Source organism: Hemicordylus capensis, chromosome 5 (assembly GCF_027244095.1).
Source record: "Hemicordylus capensis ecotype Gifberg chromosome 5, rHemCap1.1.pri, whole genome shotgun sequence".
Classification (NCBI taxonomy): Eukaryota; Metazoa; Chordata; class Lepidosauria; order Squamata; family Cordylidae; genus Hemicordylus; species Hemicordylus capensis.
Genome location: NC_069661.1, coordinates 30,634,898 through 30,650,865, shown reverse-complemented (window position 1 = coordinate 30,650,865; position 15,968 = coordinate 30,634,898). Strand labels below are relative to the sequence as shown.

At 41.0% G+C, this 15,968-nt stretch overlaps 1 protein-coding gene across 1 annotated transcript in view; it reads right to left on the bottom strand.

Moving 5' to 3' along the window:
• Positions 1 to 15,968, bottom strand: part of METAP1 (methionyl aminopeptidase 1) — a 29,155-nt gene that overhangs the window by 3,771 nt on the left and 9,416 nt on the right. Inside the window, exons 3-10 of the mRNA XM_053252263.1 lie at positions 14,776 to 14,888; positions 11,246 to 11,306; positions 10,030 to 10,121; positions 6,304 to 6,387; positions 4,947 to 5,085; positions 4,242 to 4,373; positions 3,016 to 3,159; positions 483 to 548 (exon numbers count right to left, since the gene is read on the bottom strand). Of these exons, the coding sequence (XP_053108238.1) occupies positions 483 to 548; positions 3,016 to 3,159; positions 4,242 to 4,373; positions 4,947 to 5,085; positions 6,304 to 6,387; positions 10,030 to 10,121; positions 11,246 to 11,306; positions 14,776 to 14,888 (831 nt within the window). The remainder of the gene's footprint in view (positions 1 to 482; positions 549 to 3,015; positions 3,160 to 4,241; positions 4,374 to 4,946; positions 5,086 to 6,303; positions 6,388 to 10,029; positions 10,122 to 11,245; positions 11,307 to 14,775; positions 14,889 to 15,968) is intronic.

Genomic DNA, 15,968 nt, shown 5'->3' with positions numbered 1-15,968 from the left:
TATTTATATACTGCTTTTCAACAAAACTTCTCCAAGTAGTTTACACAGAAAAAGAAATAAGATGATTCCTTGTCCCCAAAGGGCTCACAAGCTCAAAAGAAACACATGGTAGATACCAGCAAGAGGCTCCGGAAAAATATTTTAGTGAGATTTGAGAGAGATGGTTATTCTCTCCCTGTTAAATATGAGAGTCGCCACTTTAAAAAGGTGCCACTTTGCTCAGGAAAAGGGGTCTTATAGTAGCAGCAGCAGCTACATGAACAAGATGCAATGCCAGCAAACCAATCTTAAAGATAACATTTCAGAGACACTATGCAGCAGGGCTAAATTTCCCCTTGTAGCAAGTATGCTATTTTAAGTCACAAGGTACGTATGATCCATACTAGGAAACGCACAAGTTCTAGTTCTTAAGCAAAACCCAGTTGAAATTATGCGTGCAACCTAAATCAGCACTCCTTGGATCATCTTAGCTGCATTATTACCTTCACAAATCATTGGTTCTATTGTAAACGCATGACCAGGCTTCATCACTCCAACAGCCTTATTTTCTGAAAAGCAAGTAGAATAAAAGTAAACCAAGGGAGTAGATGAGTTTTGCAGGGGTGGAGGAAAAGCAGGAAGTAAGCGATGCAAGGTAAGCTTAATGGGAGGTATAGTTACTAAAAGCACACTGCTAGAAACACTCATTACTCCACAGTACTTGGATAGAGAGACTGTTACAAGGATATCTGAAGTCAGTTCTAATTTTTTGTGTCAATGTCAATGTGACTGCTAGCATGCTTCCTTTTACAGAGTAGGGATGTGCACGGAACCGGCTGGTTCAGTTTAAGTCCGGATCGGACTTGAACCTGACCAGACCAGTTCAGTCCAGCACTCGTTCGTTCGGGGGGGGTGGGGGCACGGAATTTAAGTTAAAGGATTTTTTTTTTTACCCTTTCCCCTTCGGGGAAGGTCCTTGAGGCAGCAGGGGCGAGGCCTGCGGAGGTTCCCCCTCCCCCTGCCGGCCTCTGTTATCACCTTCTCCAGCCAGTTCTTTGGCCCGTTCGGGCCTCTGGTGCAGTGGCCATTTTGGACACCGCCACACAGGCATAAATGGCCTCGGTGAGGCCCTTTTTTACTTTGCCGGTTTGCACATCCTTAATGCAGAGTCAGACCACCAAGCCCAGCATTGCCTACTTTGACTGGCAGCAATAGCTCTCTCTAGAGTCCCAGGCAGAGGTCTTGCCAAGTCCTTTTTAACCAGAGATGCCAGGGACAGAACTTGCAACCTTGAGTATGCATGGCATGTGCTTTGCCAAGCTAGTGGCCCAATGTGCAACTGGATACCTCTCTGAAGTGAAGCTATGAAAATGAAGCAAAAAATAAATGTACTTCCACCACTCACACATTACCAGGTTTTGTCACTCCAGTTGCCTTATTTCTGAAAAGAAATAAAAGCAAGCAGGAAATAAGAGATACAAGAGAAGCTTAGTGGCTTGCATGTTTTCCAGAAAAATGTCATTTCTTCACAGTCCTGGATGGAGAAGTCTCTTCTCTTCTGTCACTATGAAAGTCGCCTCTTAGAGATATTATTATTTATTTATATTTTAATACTGCCTGATATGTACATCTCTAGCAGTGTATAAAATTTAACACCGTATTTAAAAATCAACACAGATTAAAATACATTAAACAAAAATAGCAAAAATCAGTTATTAAAACAAATTATTAAAATTTGACCATAGCTCAGTGATAGAGAACATGCCTTGCATGCACAAAGTCCCAGTTTCAATCCCTGGTATCTGGGTGAAAGATTCCTGTCTGAAACCCTGGGAAGAGCTGCCAGCCACTATAGACAATGCTGATCTAGATAATCCAGTGGTCTGACTCGTCAGAAGACAGCTTCCAAAGTTCCACTCTTGTGCTAACAAGGACTGCATTTTCCACTCTTCAAATCCATAACTACTTACTGCCACATACTTAGAGAGGTTTGTATGTTAACAACTGACAGGCTATGGGGATGTATCTATTACATATTTTGGAGTTTGTGGCATTGTTTGTGTGAAATAAAGTCATACTTCCCAATGACCCTATAGATATCAAATTTTGCATGAATTCAATTAAATCACTTAAATTAACTGAATGCTTTTTGGGGGGAAATGGTTTAAAGGATTTTTTTTTTAAGAGATGAACTTCTAAATATAATCACCATATTGTAACTGTTATTGTTCTGCCCAAGAGAAGCAGATCTTTCTCAGATTCAATTTTATTGTGATTCAAATTTATCATATATTTGTTTCTGGGTCGAATTCAAGGTGCTGGTTCTGACCTTTAAAGCCCTTAACGGTTTGGGCCCTGGATATCTGAAGGACTACCTGCTCCCAAGAGTTTCTGCCCACTTGACAAGGTCATTGGAGGGGACTCTGCTCTGCATGCCAGCTGTCGAGCACGCAGGACAGAGCCTTCTCAGTCACTGCCCCCAGGCTTTGAAATGCTCTCCCGGCTGGCATTTGCTCCCCAGCCTCCATGACTGTTTTTAGAAAACAAGTAAAGATGTGGCTCTCCACCCCAGGCTTTTAAACAGGAGTATAGTTTTTAGTACTGCTGCTCTGTGTTTTGTGTATTACTGTTTTATATGGGTTTTTAAACTTTTAAATATAAATTTTGATTATATTTAATTTCTACACCTTTTGTATTTTAATTGTGCAGTTTTAATTATATTGTAAACTGCTTTGAGATTATTTTAATGAAAAGCAGTATAGAAATCGATCAATTAAAATATATGGTAATTATTCAATTAAATGAATAATGCTTAAAGATGAAATCCTACAAAATTTCAACCTATTCTTTTACTTTTGCAAGCACATTAACAAATTATATTACATATATTTCTTGAACTTTCGTATAAGTGTAATCTACGTAAACAAAATGACTTTGCTCAATCAACGACAGGTCTCACCTACTAGTTGGAAATAATTTATGCTTGACTTCTTATGGTCAGCACTTGGGCAGGAAGCAGACACTGTCCATACTTACTGGCATAATGTGGCACATTGGGAGCAGTGTGGAAAAGCTTGTGGATCCCATGCCCACAGTAACTCCGGACTACTGAAAATCCATTGGCTTGAGCATGTTTCTGGATAATATTTCCCAACTCTCTATACCGAACACCGGGTTTCACTGCAAGAAGGCATATGCGATTTTACTAAAAAGCAAATAACATTTTCTCACAATCTACTTAATAAAGACAGAGAGCATTACTTGCATTTGTGCTTGCACAACAACTAATCTCCCACTGTGCATAAACACGTGCATGCTCTTTTTGATAGGAAAATGTGACAAAGAGCTCAGAAGTGATGACAAGAGATGATTGAATGCTTCAAAGTATTTGGTCACATGGGAAAGCTCTATTGGAACCAAAGTGATTGGCTGGACATACTTCAGCCGAGAATTAACTTTTGCTTGGTATTTCTTTGTGAGCGCTGGCCAACTGCAGTGCCACACCAACATACTCCTCAACTATATGTCCAGGTTCAACAGTGTCCTGAGGAGAGCAACACTGAACTCAGGGAGACTTCCTCCATGCACTTTAGAACCCTGGAACCCCAGACGCAGGGTGAAGGAGTGCACTGGCACTAGTGATGTGCCCGGACCAATCCGGAGGCCATTCTACAGGCCTCCAGACCGGTCCAGACACGGGGCGGTTCGGTTCGGAAGGATTGGGGTGGGGGGTTCCATTAAGGGTGGGGGAGAGTTTACTTAGCCCTCCCGCGCTTTCCCAACTCTGGCGCCGTATTCACTGTAGAAATCGGGCAGCAGGATACCTCCCTGCTGCCCCTTTCCCTGCTTGGCTGCAGGGAAGATGGGGGGGGGAGCAGACTTTTGCAGAGCTACCTAGGAGCAGCAGAGCAGGCTTTTGCGGGGCAGGCAGAATCAGCAGCGCACGGTCTGTGTGCGTGGGGTGGGTTTGTGTGTGGGGGCGCAGAGAGAGCTTCTTCCTCCTTGCAACGGCTCTCCAAAGTGCTTTGGCCGCCTCCCCTCCTCCGGCTCCCAATCCCGCCGCCAAGGCATTGCGACCACTTCTCCTCCTGTGCGCCTTCTCCCGACAGGAGGTCTCTCGGCACTCACACGGAGTTCCGTGAGAGATCTCCTGTCACACTCCTGTTGTCCTAACCAGGTACATTGTGCCTGGTATAAAGAGTAGTAATAATGCAGCAAGATGTTAACATTGCACAAGATATCTATCGGACACAAGCCCTTACCTGCATCAATTGCCTGCATTAGGCACTCATATGTTGTCTGGACTAGTCTCTTTGCTCCCTCATCAACATCCCCAACATAAAATGTCTCATTGAGATCCCCATGATAGCCATTACGATACACAGTAATGTCCACTGTAATGAACAAGAAAAAGAAAACTACAGCTGAGCTTCCTTCATTGTGCATAAGTAGTATAAACAAATAATTTTACATTTAAAAATATAGCGGTAGCCTATCATACAGCCAGCAAGTACTTAGAGGAAGGGAAGCTACATTAAAATGGTTATCCCAACAAACTTCACCAAAACAACCTGCTAAAATGGGTATGCAGTAGGGAGGTTTTGTACAACAACGTAGAAATCTGTATCATGGAGGAGGAAAAGCTTACAGTTGCAATTCATACTTAACTAGCCAAAATAAAAACATAACATTAAAGCCTGATGAATTTCCCAGTAGAGTTTTCAAGAAACCTCCAAGACCAACCCAGTGGCTACCACATCATTGAATGTGGATGTTTAAATTAGCTTGAAACCCAAGTGGAAAAATATCAATATCAATATCAATATAAAACAAATTATTTTGTTTATAACAAATTATTTAAATAATTACAAATTATTTAGAAGTTCTATCCAACAGAGAAGTTCCTCCAACAATCACCATCGATTCAGGAGGAGCCTTAAGAAGATATTCTATTTCAAGTTTCCTACCATTAACAATATCACCCTCTTGTAAACGCCGCCTGTCTGGAATTCCATGGCAGATCACTTCATTTACTGATGTACAGCAAGACTTCGGAAAATTATAATAATTCAATGGGGAAGGATAGCAATTTCTGGCAATACAAGCCTGAAACAGATTTTTAAATATTCATATTTTAATATTAACATTAACATTAATCTAAATAGAAGAGTAGTCCTAGAAAAGGCAGATGTTTTAAGCATATGATACAGTGAAAGGAATAACACTCATGGAAGTCCAAGTAAATGTATCTAGGAATGGACTGCAATCCTTTTCTGGATCAACTGTTTTGGTAGTGTTCGTGTTACACAGAGTTCTTGGCACCTGAAGAGTTCTGTGAAATACAACAGTTTGCTAACCTCTGTTGTGCAAACAGCTGTCCTGCATGTACAAACCTCACATATGTCACTATAAGTTACCCAAGAACAAGTAGTGGAAGACATATATATTTCCTTAACAGCTTGGGTCCAGGGTTTTTAAGAGAACATCTCCTTTGAACCCTGCCACCTATTAAGATAATCCATTTTTACGTTATCCCTGCTAACTGAACGAAGAGGTTCCTGTTAAAGTGGTGATTCTCTTATATTTGGCAAGGGGAGAGCAACTGGCCCTATCCTCCAGCACAACATCCCTCCAGTGGCTGGTGCTGGTATCTGCCTTATGGTTCTTTTTAGATTGTGAGCCCTTTGGGGACAGAGGACCATCTTATTCATATATTATTTATTTTTCTATGTAAACCGCTTTGTGAACTTTGGTTGAAGAGCAGTATATAAATATCCATAGTGGTAGTAGGTTTGTTGTATTTTTAAACTATGTACACTGCCTAGAGATGTGTACGTTAGGCAGTCTACAAAGTGATAAAAATATAAATAAATATGGGGATGATAATAGTGATCTACCTCATAGGATTGTTGTAAAGGTTACCAACTATGGGTTGTATTCAAACCCTGGCTTCCATCTGCACAAGAAGGGGGCACATGCAATTTTCAGCAATTTCCTCTTGGGGACCACGTTCTACAAACATTATGGAAGAAGCCCTGTGGGTACAGAGGTCAACAAGGAGGAAAATTTTCAATGGTAGTGAAAACACTAAACAGGGCACACTGGAAGAGAGTCAGAGGCTATAAGCATGGAAGCAGATGGCTTGGAAGAGTCTCAGGTTGCATTTGGCATTTGTTTAGGCTGTTTTATGGAACGAATTCTTGATAAGCTATTATACAGACACACTTGCATAGAAAAACATCAATAAGATATGCAGTATCTCATACACTACTCCCAACACTGAACACAACACAAGGATTCAGAAGAACAGCAAAGCAGCCTTACCAGATGAACAGCATGGTCTATTTCTTCAGTAGTTACACCTGGCTTCACCATCATGGCAGCAACATCTAATACTTCTCTAGCAAGCTGTAAAACAAAGCAAAAGAGTTACATAACAAGCAGTGTATACAGCTAAAGCAGCTAAATGTGGCTAACTGGAAAGGTTTTAATAATGAGATAATTTTTTCAAAGCTGTAGTCAATATGTGTAAATTAGAATGGACAAGTTATCCAGATGTCCAAATCCCACTCATCACCTTGAAAGTAATTTCATCTAAAACAAATATGTGATGTTTCTCGAACTATGTCCCTAAAAAGCAGCTACAAGGAGAAAAGGTTTCAATGCCTGAAGTCAGAAGGCTTGCTTGAAACCAGCCCTGCTTTTTTAGTGTTCAATCAACAGCAAAAGTACTGTTCAATTTTTAAAACATTCAGACTGCTGGTTGGGCATATTAAAAAAAACACATCTTTGTTTATTTAACAGTTTATTGGCCAAAGATTTATCTAGGTTTAAAGGCTAGTTTAGTACAATAAAATGGATGGTTCTTGGGCTTCCTCAGTGGTCAACAAAGGGGCTACCATTCAAGGCACTGGTTTTAATCTTTAAAGCACTAGGTGGCCTAGGACCAGGTTATCACAACAACTGCCACTTTCTATATTTTATGTATGTATGTATTTATGTATGTAATCCTATTTCTATACTGCCTGGTATACCTCCTACCCCTGCTAACTTGGCAAAGAGGCACCTTCTGGTCTGCGACGCACCGGGGCAGCAAGGAGGTGCACAGCGGGGGTGGGGGGCACCCTCCTGAGACCTTAAAATTATCCCCCCGCACCTTCGAACCAGCAGTCACCAGTTCCGTGCACATCCCTACCATGCAATTCTTTCAAAATCGGTGTTATATGGCCTCTACTGTTTGACCCAAAGACCAATCTGGCTGCCGCATTCTGTACTAATTGTAGCTTCCGGACTACATACAAAGGCAACCCCACATACAGTATATTACAGCAGTCAAGCCTATAGGTTACCAGCATATAGGCTTGACTATTGCAATGCGCTCTACGTGGGGCTGCCTTTGTACGTAGTCCGGAAACTTCAGTTACTTCAGAATGCGGCAGCCAGACTGGTCTCTGGGGCAACCCAGAGAGACCATATTTTGCCTGTTCTGAAACAGTTACACTGGCTGCCAATATGTTTCCAGGCAAAATACAAAGTGCTGGTTATTGCCTTTAAAGCCCTGAATGGCTTGGGTCTGAGTTATCTTAGAGAGCGCCTTCTGCATGATCCCCACCACACATTAAGGTCATCTTAGGAGGTCTGTCTCCAGTTACCACAGGTTGGTTTGGTGACAACTCAGAGGCGGGCCTTCTCTGTAGCTGCTCCTGGGCTGTGGAATGCACTCCCAGCAAAAACCCGCAATCTAAAATCTTTATTGACCTCCAGGAGAGCCCTTAAAACCTATCTGTTTGGCCTGGCCTTCCAGGGTTTTTAATTAGTTTTAATGATATAACCTGGTTTTCAGGGTGTTTTTTTAAACTGTTCTGGTTGTTTGTTTTTTATGATGTTTTAATTGTTAATTGGTGTTTTATATTGTTTATATTTCTGTTTTAACTGTTATTGGTTTTAGTGGTTTTGTTTTAATTGTAAACCGCCCTGAGCCACTTTGGAAGGGTGGTATAAAAATCGAATAAATAAATTAATAAATAAAAATCGAATAAATAACTGTTATAAGGTCATTTACCTCCAGAAACAGACGTAGCTGGCGTGGCAGCCCAGGCTGATTAAAAGCACTCCTGACCACTGCCTCAACCTGAGAAAGCAGAGAGACTTTGGGATCCAGGAGCACTCCTAGGCTACATACCTGATATTTCAGAGGGAGTGTAACTCCATCCAGAACAGGCAGATCTAAACATCTAAGCTTGGGTTTTCAAGTTTTCATTGTATTTTAAATTGTTTTAATTATGTTAATGTTTTAATTGGTTTTATATTGTGAAATGCCCAGGGACTTTTTGTTTGGGGCAGTATATAAGTGTATTAAATGAAGACGATGACGAAGAAGCAGCAGTAGCAGCTCCTCTCAGGTCCCATCCCCACCACAGTCAGTACCTCCATCTTATCTGGATTCAACTTCAGTTTGCTATCCCACAACCAGACCATTACTGCCTCCAGGCAGGCATTTAGGGAGGTTATGCCGTTTCCTGATGAAGTTGGTATGGAGAAATAGATCTGGGTGTAATCAGCATATTGATAACATTCTGAACTAAACCTCATAAGAACAGCCCTGCTGGATCAGGCCCAAGGCCCATCTAGTCCAGCATCCCATTTTGCATAGTGGCCCACCAGACACTGCTGGAAGCCACAGGCAGGAGTTGAGGGCATGCCCTCTCTCCTGCTGTTACTCCCCCGCAACTGGTACCCAGAGGCACCCCGCCCCCGAGGCTGGAGGTGGCCTACAGCCCTCCAACTAGTAGCCGTCAATAGACCTCTCATCCATGAAGTTATCCAAACCCCTCTTAAAGCCATCCAGGTTGTTGGCTGTTACCACATCTCGTGGCAGAGAATTCCACAAGTTGATGATCCTCCTGATGATCTCTGCCAGTGGTTTCATGTAGATGTTAAAAAGCACTGGACACAGTATGGAGCCTTGAGGAACTCCACACTTTAGCTCTTGCTTTGCAGAGCAACAGTCTCCAAGTGACACCATCTGGAATCTGCCAGAGAGGTAGGGATGGAACCACCATAAAACAGTGCACCCAATCCCACATCCCTTAAGCAACTCAGAAGGATACCATGGTCAATGGTGTCAAAAGCTGCCAAGAGATCCAAAAGGATCAGCAAAGTCATACTCCCTTTGATAATAGCCAACTGGAGATCATCCATTAGGTTGGCTAACGCAGTCAAACCCATATACAAAATTGCCTGTGGCCTTCGCTCTTCTATGGAAGCTCTGCTTACCTCACTCTGCTGCCATCCAAGGTGCAGCAAATGTCCATGAGGGATAGGTCATAGGGACATATGAAGCTGCCATATACTGAGTCAGCCCATTGGTCTATCTAGCTCAGTATTGTCTACACAGACTGGCAGCAGCTTCTCAAAGGTTGCAGGCAGGAGTCTCTCTCAGCCCTATCTTGGAGATGCCAGGGAGGGAACTTGGAACCTTCTACTCTTCCCAGAGCAGTTCCATCCCCTGAGGGGAATATCTTACAGTGCTCACACATCAAGTCTCCCATTCATATGCAACCAGGGCGGACCCTGCTTAGCTAAGAGGACAAGTCATGCTTGCTACCACAAGACCAGCTCTCCTCTCTTTTTCAGTTACAGCATACCTATGGAATGGCCTCCCTAAAGAGATACAGCCTGTCCCTGCACTGCATACCTTCAGAAGGGCAGTGAAAACAAGGGGCCAGTTCAGACAGTACTTCCCCCACACTATGAACTGGGCACGTGATTAAAATGGACATGCCATCATCATACTTTATTTACGGTCTTTGACCAAAAGAAAAGGACATGCCAAGAGCACACCCATCCCGATATCATCTGCATGTTCCTTCATGGAAGTGGCAGTCATTCAGAAAGAGTCACAAGGAAATCAACACACAGACAAGGCTTTTCAAAATATAATGGTACTTGCATGATTCATGTGTTTCACTGAGATTGGCATACAAGAATGTAAAGGCATTGTGTCGCAGATGTATGTGGGCCCTACAATATTCTATAATACTGACTTACCCTACACACTACTCGCATCCCTTCTATATCTTCTGATGAAAGAATCTTTATCTGCGAAGTTCCTTTAAGAGCCTGTTCAGATTCAGACATACCTTTAAAAAGACAAATGGTTATCTATTTTGAACAAATTTAAATTATAAATACAATACACATCTCCTGCCAATATAACTGACACCACTGAAATAATGTTTCATTAGAGGTACTAGCTGTTTTTTTGTGTGTGGTTTTTGTTTTTGTTTTTAAAGACAACCACCAGTCATAGTAGTATTAATATTTAGCTTTGGTGAGGAAAGGAAAATTAAGATTCAGGGTCCATTGCTCAGTGGCAAGAGATAAGCTTTGTACACAGGAGATCCCAGGTGCAATCCCTGATATCACCAGGTAGAGCAGGGAAAGCCGGGGGAGCTGCTGGCAATCCATGTAGACAGTACTGAACTAGAAGATATGAATGGTATTCTGTAGAGGGCATCTTCATACAATCAATAAGATGTCAGGATATAATGAACAGAAACAAAAAGAAAAATCTCTCTCAGCTTTTGACTGGCACATAGTTGTATTCCTATTTTGATTATTTATTGTGAGATTTATATATTGCCTATTGTAAATAAAGAGCCAATCTCTGTGTGTGGGTTTTGGGGTTTTTTACATTTATGTGACCATTTGATGGAGTCCAACAACTATAATGCTGAAAATTCAGCACAAGCTGAAGCTGCCAGACAGTCAAAGATATTGCTATGTAGAGCACATGACCTCAAGTACTCCTGTTACAAAGACATGAATGACAGTAGCCAAGCCCACATCCAACAGAAGCGATTGCATGCTGGCATTAATATAAAATGTCTTGTTTGGACTTTCCCTAGATATTCCTATACAGAAAAAGAAGACTTTGACATAAATTTCTAGTGAAACATTAGGACTGAAATAGCTTAATGGATCATCTGTCTACTCTGAATTTTGTTACACCCATAGAGGCATTGGACCAATGCTGTGTTTTGGGATTTCTGCTCAAAGACTGCACTAGAAATTATTTCTTACTGAATGCAACCTTCTTTTTTTTCCTTTTTCTTTTAAAGAACTGATCACTATAAACATAGCTTATCACACCAACAATTTAATCCATCCATCCAGACTGAATTCATGATGAAATAAAACAGTAAATATAGCCCAAATCAACAGAAGCTTAAGAAATGAAAGTTGTAGTAGGTCTACAGATTACCTAAGGGGTGATCAGCATAATCCGGTCTTTGAATGTAACTCGGCACAGGCCTTGTTGGCATCTAAATAAAGCACAATTAAAGTTAAGATGCATTTATGTAAATACCTATATTCCTAGTCTGTCCATCCTGAAGGTTGGCTAGAAATGGTTTAAAGACAAACATCTATAAAGAATGGTGTTTTCATATCAAGTGAAAACATTTATTAAAACATTCAGTGCCTAGCTACTATATGCTAACACAAATAAAAAGATCTTACAACACTTCAAATGATGCTCTAGCCTGGGCTTAGTCAAGTCTTCAGGGTAACAGAATTCCACAATGGTCTGGCAGCTACCAAAAACAACCCTCTGAACACCCTTGAAGTCTAAACTTAGCTCTTGGAGGGCTGGAAGTTATGGTGGGACAAGGGGAAGGTATGCTAGGCACTAGTTGTCTACTACTACTACTATGAATTTTTTATATACCGCTCTTCAACCAAAGTTCTCAAAACAGTTTATACAGCAAAACAAACAATACATAAATAAGATGGTCCCCTGTCCCCAAAGGGCTCATAATCTAAAAAGAAACGTAAGGTTGACACCAGTAACAGCCACAGGAGGGATGCTGTGTTGGGGTTGGATAGGGCAAATTGCTCTCCCCTGCTAAATATAAGAGAATCACCACTTTTAAAAGGTGCCTCTTTGCTCAGTTAGCAGGGGTTATAGGGCTTTATAAGTCCAACAAGCACACTGAATTGTTACCAGCATACTGGAAACTGAGACTGTCTGGAGAACAAGTATTAACCTAGCTTCCAGCAAGCCATCCAAGTAAGACAGCAAGCTCCAAAATTCAGCATAAGCTGAAGCTGCCAAGCAGTCAGAGGCACTGCTATGTAGTGCACATAACCTCAAGCAGAGACTCCTGTTACAAAGACATGATAGTAGCCAAGTCCACATCCAACAGAAGAGGTCAGAGGCTTTATTCTCAAGATCGTGAAATGAGCTTTTGGCCACAACTGCAATCCAGTGTTTCAGCCAAGCAATGGGTCTGAACGCAAGCAAGCAAGCCCTGGTTACCAAACCCCTTCAATGGCCAATCTCACTCTTGCTGATCATCTTAACTACAATCTAGTTTACATTCAGTGATAGCCCCCACATAAAGATGAAACACTGGCTTAATTCAGATATCACTCCAAACCATAGTTAAGGAAGCCAAGTGGTGGACCACTATAATATCTGAATTGACAAATCATCATCAGAAATAAAAACTTAAAAGTTATTTTGCCAGCTTTAGGTTGTATCAAATGTAGTTTGGCATGATGTCTGAACATATAAGTAATAGTTACACCCGTTGGTCTGCCTCTGGAGACCAATGCACCACAGAACAAGTAGTTCTAGTAAGAACTAATCTGCCTACTTTCCTTTCACTATCCCTACAACTGGACTAAACTTGGTCCAGATAAGTTAGTCAATTTACACTTTAAACATTCATGCTTCCACCATCTTGAATTGATGACATCATCACAAACTATGCATTTGAGGTGCCCCTACAAACTATACCAAATTTGGTACAAATCAGTTCCCACTTGCACCTCAAACATTCACAAATATACCATTTTGAATCAGGGTAGATGGCATCATTACAAACTACACCCTTGAGCAGTCTCTGTGTGTGCCTACATCTGTAGCAAATTTGGTTCAAATTGCTTAGGTAGTTTACAAGTTAGCCCAATTGCGCCTCAAATGTTCATGTATCTACCACCTTCGATCAGGGTAGATGACATAATTACAAACTACACAACTGAGGTGTCCCTATGTGTCCCCACAGCTGTAGCAAATTTGGTTCAAATCAGTTAGGCAGTTCACACAAGTTAGTCCAATTACACCTCAAACATTTACACACCCGCCATCTTGAACTGGAGTGGATGACATTATCACAAACCATGCCATTGAGGTGTTTCTATGTGTCCCTATAACTGTACCTGATTTGGTTCATATTGGTCCAGGCATTGTGAAGTTGGGGGTGTGGGGAGAGAAACACACATGGACACACACACATGGAATGTCGGGTGATTTCATAAGCCTACTGGAAAGTAAGCTAAAAACGGGAGCGAAGGAGATGGAAAATGAAATTTAATAAGCAAATCAAAGTCTATATTTTTGGAAACCATGGTTTTGATTTTAAACAAAAGTAATACAAACCATGGTTTACAGTGATGTCTGAAACAGAACCACTAAGTAAATTATTCCCTACTTTTTTCTGAAGAAATTACTGGGTGGCACTCTTTAAAAATCGCATAATTAGTAATGCTTTGTTGCTTTCATCAGATATATTATAGCAGGGAATCCCTCATTTGTGTCCTCAAGTGCTTCTTCAGAGGTTAAAGCCCCATGTGTCACTCCCTCTTACTTCCAAGAGGATGAAAACCCTCTCCCAAAATACAGTTCAGTAGATGCGGCCCACCAAGGCAAAAGCTGTGTTTCCTGCCTCAGGAAACATATATGGAACCTCCTCCCTAGAAAGAGTTGCCTGGTATCTACACTGCCATCTTTTTTGCATCAGGCGAAGACTAAAATTCCAAGTCTTTACAAGTTTTTGGTTTTAGCTGTCAATTTTGTCAGAGACGCAAGTTTTGGGCAGTAGAGAAATATTTTAAATAAAATTATGTATTTTTAAAAATTAATTTTAATTGTTGTGTTTTATTAACTAATTGTTAATGTTTTACTTGCAAGCCACCTTGGGAGTATTTGAAAGATGCTATAGACATCCTTTAAACCCCTGCTAAATGAGCAAAGAAATACCTTTTAAAGTGGCAGTTCTTTTCTGTTTATCAGAGGGAGAACAACTGGCCCTGTTCAGCCCCAGCACTGCATCCCTTCAGTGGTTGTTGCTGGTGTCTACCATGTTTCTTTTCTGGATTGCAAATTCTTTGGGACAGGGAACCATCTTATTTATTATTTGTGCTTCTATGTAAAATGTTTTGAGAGCTTCTATTGAAAAGTAATAAATATTCATAGCAGCAGGATTAAACATATCACTGTAACCATATAAATATGGCATTTTAACTTATGTACACTGCCTAGGGATGCACGTCAGGCGGGAGGGATAGATAGATAGATAGATAGATAGATAGATAGATAGATAGATAGATAGATAGATAGATAGATAGTTAGTATTTAGAAGCTTAAAGCTACTTGTGGATTGAGCAATGAAGCATGAAATCAAGCCTATTTAATTATGGAATATCCAACTAAGATAGATATGGCCTCCCCTTTCTTTTGCTTGTCCTCTTTTGATAGGATTAATATACATTCTCTAATACTATCTTGTCATTTATCATCACTACCTTTCTGCCATATCATGTCCAAGAAGACTTGAAAACCAAGATGGGTAGGAGCTGTGCAGGCATCTTGCAAAATAGATTTACATAATCGTTTTTTTTCCAGTTGGGAAGTGGAATGGCACAATTACTAAGGAATTTCCTTGCTGTGGTTGGGATGCTGGAGTTACTTAAAAGTGAGACGTCATTTCAATTATTTCAGCTACTTACTAGTGGATAATGTGGCCTGAGTTTACCAGTATATCGATAGCCAGCCCAGGGATCTGTGTTAATGTCACCATCTACAGTCCAGGCAGAAACTTCCCGTTTGGCTTTTTCATCCTCTGCAAAAACAAAAACCAATGTTATTACAACACACAAACATCAAAGAGAGATTTTTTTTAAGTTAACGTTCTAGTTCTGACTTTCTCTCTCTCTCTTTAGAAGACTTAGATGTCTTTTTTATCCATGCTTGCTTATTTCTTAAAATGCAGAGTGGATCCCATCTACATTGTTTTCCTTGAAAAGCTTTTATTGGATTGAAACAAAAGCCAGTTCTTACTGAACATGGATTGGGGTCTAGGAAACCTAACCTTCACTGGACAGTTCATTCAGTTATGATAATTGATTGAACTGTCAATTTTGTACACCTGAATCATAACCCAAACTGAATCTTTCTCCCCACCCCTAGAAAAATGGGAAGAGACCCTGACCCATTATTGTAAAGTTTTTGGCTTTTAGTGGCTTTGAAGGCCACTGTGCAAAACAGGATGCTGGACTAGATGGGCCTTGGGCCTGATTCGGCAGGGCTGTTCTTATGTTTCCTTTTTTAAAAGCCACCAGCTTCTACATACCACATGGAACACTGCCTCCAATACATTTAGAAACAGCTTCCAATACAATGCAGGGTAGAAGCTGTTTAAGAAAGAAGGTCATAAATCCTGCACATGTGCACACACGCGCACACAGTTGTGTACAGTATAGTCAGTATCTATGGAAAGCTTGGACAACAGGCAGAACCCATTTAGAGAAGGGACTGAGGTGAGAAGCTCACGTCTGAGCTATACCACAGCTAATGTAGGTTCACATGAAAATGACTGCTGCTCCATATTCAAACTTTCTCCGCACATAGAAAAGTAGAATGTCAGGAATAAACTTAGAATCCTTCTCCCCAACATCTAGCTCTCTATTGAGAGAGAGAGAGTATATACCGTGTGTGTGTGTGTGTGTGTGTGTGTGTGTGTGTGTGTGTGTAGAAAAGCATTTCATCACAGCAAACCCACAACTGCAGTGGTACAGCCCAGACACAGGTTTATCATTTCAGTGAAAACTAGGTCAGAGCTATTATAGATTTAGAGGATTGCCTAATATAATAGTGCCTGAAGTTACCACTAATAAAAGTAAACATCAAGTCAACAAGAGAA